This window comes from Plodia interpunctella, chromosome 24 (genome assembly GCF_027563975.2).
Source record: "Plodia interpunctella isolate USDA-ARS_2022_Savannah chromosome 24, ilPloInte3.2, whole genome shotgun sequence".
Lineage (NCBI taxonomy): Eukaryota > Metazoa > Arthropoda > Insecta > Lepidoptera > Pyralidae > Plodia > Plodia interpunctella.
The window spans coordinates 4,629,810-4,634,780 of record NC_071317.1 but is presented as its reverse complement, the minus strand read 5'-3'; the positions used below and the strand labels follow the sequence as shown (position 1 = coordinate 4,634,780).

The window sequence follows — 4,971 nt, the reverse complement described above, 5'->3', positions numbered from 1 at the left end:
TATTACACAAGCATTAACATGAGGTCAGAATAATCATACCCAAATGTATGATAGGTATGAAATATTAATTGTTATACACCTCAAAATTAGCTTCTTTTTGGACGAAAAACAAAAAGACAGAAAAACCTCAAAAGCTCAAAAACGTAAACAATAAGTAACCTTACTCAAGCTGACCTTTGCAATGACGCATAGGCAGAAGCTTTCGCAAGCACTCGCATATTATGAAACCCTTACTTTTACTCATTGAGAAAGTACGAGTATTTTGGTAGCGTTTTTTCAAGATCCGAGGGGTGCGGAGGCGCTATTTAACTGACAGACAGACCGACCGGCGCACAGTTTATGCTCGAACTTTGCACAATGTGGAGGACTTTTGCGTTTCTCGCGGTCGTCGGCGCGTGCGTCGCGGTGCCCGCGCAAGACACGTCGTACACCGAAAATGATCTTGAAGGACTCGGGGACTGCTTAAAAAAGGATTCCACCTCATGCTTGAAGTACAAATTCTTCTCCTACGTCGACAAGATGCTCGGACAGAAGGATTCCTTCGCACTAACTGACGGAGTCACCGTTGTCAAGGCGAGCGATGTGCCCGCTGAAACTGGAGCACCGAGGTCCTTAGATCCTGTTTCGAGATTGAAGAGGTATTTCGAAACGCATTCACTTCGTGTCGAAGTGAAAGGTTCGGATGTGATCGATGCCGTGTCAAGTGCCGGTCGTGCTTTAGAAGATACAGTGTCGTCGATAACTGATGATGGATCCGAAGAAGGCAGAGGGAAGAAGAAAAAAGCTGCGAAAATGTTGGGACCTCTAATTGCAGCGTTGGCTTTGAAGATGATGGCTTTGACCCCATTGGCGATTGGTGCTATCGCGTTGATTGCTGGAAAGGCGTTGCTGATTGGTAAATTGGCGTTGGTTTTGTCAGCTATAATAGGATTGAAGAAATTGCTGTCGCAGCAGAAACACGTGACGTATGAGGTGGTTGCACACCCGCATCATTCATCGAGCCATACGTCGAGTCATGATTATGGCGGCACCAGTGGATATGGCGGAGATTCTGGTGGTTACAGCAGTGGAGGGAGCAGCAGCGGCCACGGGGGAGGATGGGGCAGATCACTCGAAGCGCAAAGCTTAGCGTACTCCGCCCAGAAACCTCAATGAGCTCTGACCTAGTTGTATGTGCTCTTTACGACGATTTCTCTACGACCCAACGACTGCATCTGTATTTATGTGTGTGTGAGTGAGTGTCTGTATTTATTTGACTGAATCTATGTTAAGTACTATGCCATTTCAGCTCAATTTCATAGTCATTGATTGTTCTTTAGTAAACCTTGTAAGAGGTCGCGAGTAACTATTAATATAGTGTATGTAGTATATTTTATGACTGATTATTTATTTACATAAGACAGTATGTATATACTCGTAAAATTGTTTTTAAGTAATTTTCACTATAGACATAAATATTTATGGTTTACGACCAAGTACTTGGCTTTAATATTTTTAAGTATTATGTAAGATATATAGACTTATATTGTATATATTGATATAACTTTGTATATATACTTATATAATTTATGTTAACATGAAGTCCAAGAGAAATAATATTATGTATATGTTACATTTAACTATATCATTGTTATGTTATTAATTAAATAAATTTAAAACAAATACAATGACACTTAAAGTATTAAAAAATAATGACATGAATCGTGTTTTATTTCAAACAAATTAATAAGAAAATTTAATACACACCATACAGGAAATCCATGAAAGAATATCAAATATTGCAAGCAATTTCGAAATACAATTTTCATTGTATAACAATGTCACATATCATTAAATAACAATGGCATTTAAAGAAATAAATCAAAATATAGACTTCAAAACTTTCAATCGAGTGCTCATTGTAACACATAATAATAAACTCTTAACACATTTTAATGTGCGGTTTTAAGTTAAATGAGGAAAGCGGATAAAATAGGTCATTATTATAAAGAGAACATCCACTATGAGCTAAACTAACATCGCTACTAATGCTGATTCCACATCCTGGACTGCCAGAGATCAAAGTATACATTTAGCTATGAAAACTATTATTCTGTGCACGTTCAACTTTATAGTAGAAAGATACGGCCTAGTCCAGTTTTCCTTTATGTGAAAACATGTTGCTACCATACATTACAGATTCTATGACCATACTGACCACATAGATCCGTAAAAAAAGACCAACATGCCACTAAGAAACCGGTAGGAGAACCTTAACTTTCAAGCCGCAAATGACCAAAGCGTTTATATATGCTATTTTCACCACGTTTACCGTTTATAAGGTGTCGATTTAAAAATAATCCCACATTACAGCTGGTATACAGGAAGACAAGTATTACGTTTGCATTATAAAATAATCAAATACATATGTATTAATATACCTATAATGAAAAACTATGAATTTTCTGCAAAAAAATGTAAATATATTCGCCAGCCTTCTGGAAACTTTACCGCACGACGACGGCGATTTAGTGTAAATTTTTTATTTCAATTAATTTAGTATTTAATATATTAGTTTTATTTTTTAATTTTAACTTTTAGTGTTACTAATAATATACGTGTTAGATTCATATCATAACGTCTCATAAAGAATCAGAATATGTGCCGAAAAATTCTAAGGAGAAACAAAACAAAAAAAAAAATCTACGTACAGCCAATTAATTTAACCCGAATTTATAAGCAAATTAGACACTATTGCCACCGCAAAAAGGTCCGTAGACTTGACATGCAGTTGATCATGTAGGTACATGACTTTTTGGCAAATATATAGAAGGACAGGTGAAAATTCAATAATAAGGTATGAATACTTTCTATTGTTCAATTATTTCAAATATGATGCAGCTTGCAGATAATAATGTAGATACTAGACTTACGAGCTCAGATTTAGATACTAAGTCATAGACGGAAGCGGATGAATTATAAATACAATAATAATATCTACACTAAAGTAATGTATTCGTAAGTTTGTATGTGGGAGATACTGGGGAATTACTCAAAGGGGGTGTAAAATAATGGTACTTTATTCAAATACCAGGGAAGCGAAGCACGGCGGGATGCAATTAAAAAATATGTGGTCAAAATTGGATATGATATTTTGTTTGAGAATTAGAAACGAAGCAGTTATAATTCCACTGTTATTAATATAACATAGGTACCATACTAACATACCTATTTTTTTTACCTTCTTCATAATTTTCCATTTAATAAGAGACGTTCGATATAGTCTAATAAAAAACCCATGATTAACTAAGTTACAAAATTTGGATTAAAAAATAGTATGTAATATTAGTTTCAAATTTTTTAAAAAGTTGATTTTACATTGACATAGTACACAAACATAAGACTTTAAATAATAATTGTGAAAATTCGAAATTTCATCTAATACTAGAAGATCTCATCTATCTCCTATCACTTGCACTGTCACCCGGCTTTCCTTAGATCCAGGTCGGACGTTTGCCCTCTAGAGAAAGGTATAGCGGGAGAAATCATAGAATCCGTCACGTTTTCAACATTGCATCAAAAGTTAAATCTGTGGTAATGTTTTCGACAACATGTGATAGACACTTAAAAATCTACCACATGTATCTTTATGTCTAGGTGATAAGGACGGTTTTTAGATTAATTGGCTGGTATTCTGTTCGGTTGTGGGTACTTTTATTGTTCAGGCTTCGCTGGGCATATACTAATATACAAATTTTGTGTCGAATGCACAATTGGCTTGATTCTGACGACTCTTCATTTACCCAAAAGTAAGTTTGTTTGTTTGTTACCTCTTTCTTCTCAAACTATCTTCTTGAAATTTTTCATACAAATGTAGTTTGAAGTATGGAGAAGGACATAGGGCACCTTTCATCCCGGAAAAAAATACGCGGGCGAAGCCGCGGGCTAAAAGCTAGAACGACTATAAAAGAAGCATTTCGATATCAGATTTTTTTGAGTGAAGATATTTGGAAGATTGAAGAGACAGACTAATTTTTGCCACGAACGGAACCACGCGTAACATCTTACAGTTTGTTAGATAGATAATAATGTAATGCTTTTATTTTCTTTGTTTCTTTTTAATGCGTATGCCACTGTTGGTGTCAATAATCAGACCATGACGAAAGAAAATTATTACGAATCACGATCTCGAATCATTTTTGACAGATTACAACAAATCAATCAAATGGTGTGCTCAAACATGAAGGGAAATAATAGTTTAAAAATTCTTTTGCCAATTTTTTTCTCTACTAGCCACACCCATAAAAAATCAGTCAAATGATAGAGTAACAATTAGCTGAACTAAACGGCCGTATTTTTTGGGCTTTTAGGTTTCGTAACTCTATGAAAAATTTATTTGAAGAAAATATGGCAAAGAGGATCCTGGGTTCGGACACAATACAGCTAAGGAAGAAACCGGCTTCATATTCAGATGAAAGAGATACACAGATGTGTAGATCCGTCCTAAACAAGAAAAAGTCGTGATGGATTTCGAACAAGACGATACAATCAATGCCTTGGCAGCTAAAATTGCATTCCCAGAGAGGTTTGTCGTCAGGCAGACGACCGGCACTAAAATCATAGCCAAATCTTCGAAATTATAAAGTTAATTGATATCACTGACTGGCTTCGTGGCGTCATAGTCTCAAATGAAACATACGAAGATAAGAGAGAGAGATACAGAAAGAGAGAGTCGAAAAGTAAAATAGGCAAATTTACCACGCTCTACTGTCATTGTGACCGTGATTTTTTGCAGTTAATTCTCCATAATAAGAAACAATAGCTTGAGAATGTGAACGAAGCTTTAAAGCTGGTAAAAGCTGGCAATTTAGCTTACAGGCCTGGGGGCGGAAACTGAAAATTGGTGCGTTTATCTAGGGCGCGAATTGTAGAAGATAGACAGTTGCATTTTAAAATGGAAAGTGAAATTCTTGATTTATTTTCCCCCCTTCT

At 35.7% G+C, this 4,971-nt stretch overlaps 1 protein-coding gene across 1 annotated transcript; it reads left to right on the top strand.

Annotated features, from left to right (window-relative positions):
• The first annotated feature begins 322 nt into the window (after positions 1-322).
• On the top strand, positions 323-1,694 carry LOC128680375 (uncharacterized). Its single transcript, XM_053763470.2, has one exon. The coding sequence runs from the start codon at positions 340-342 to the stop codon at positions 1,153-1,155; it is 816 nt and encodes a 271-aa protein (XP_053619445.1). The 5' UTR covers positions 323-339; the 3' UTR covers positions 1,156-1,694.
• Positions 1,695-4,971: the final 3,277 nt, after the last annotated feature.

Excerpts from the sequence above, each read along its gene's own strand:
- LOC128680375 (XM_053763470.2), top strand. The coding sequence starts at position 340 with ATGCTCGAACTTTGCACAATGTGGAGGACTTTTGCGTTTCTCGCGGTC.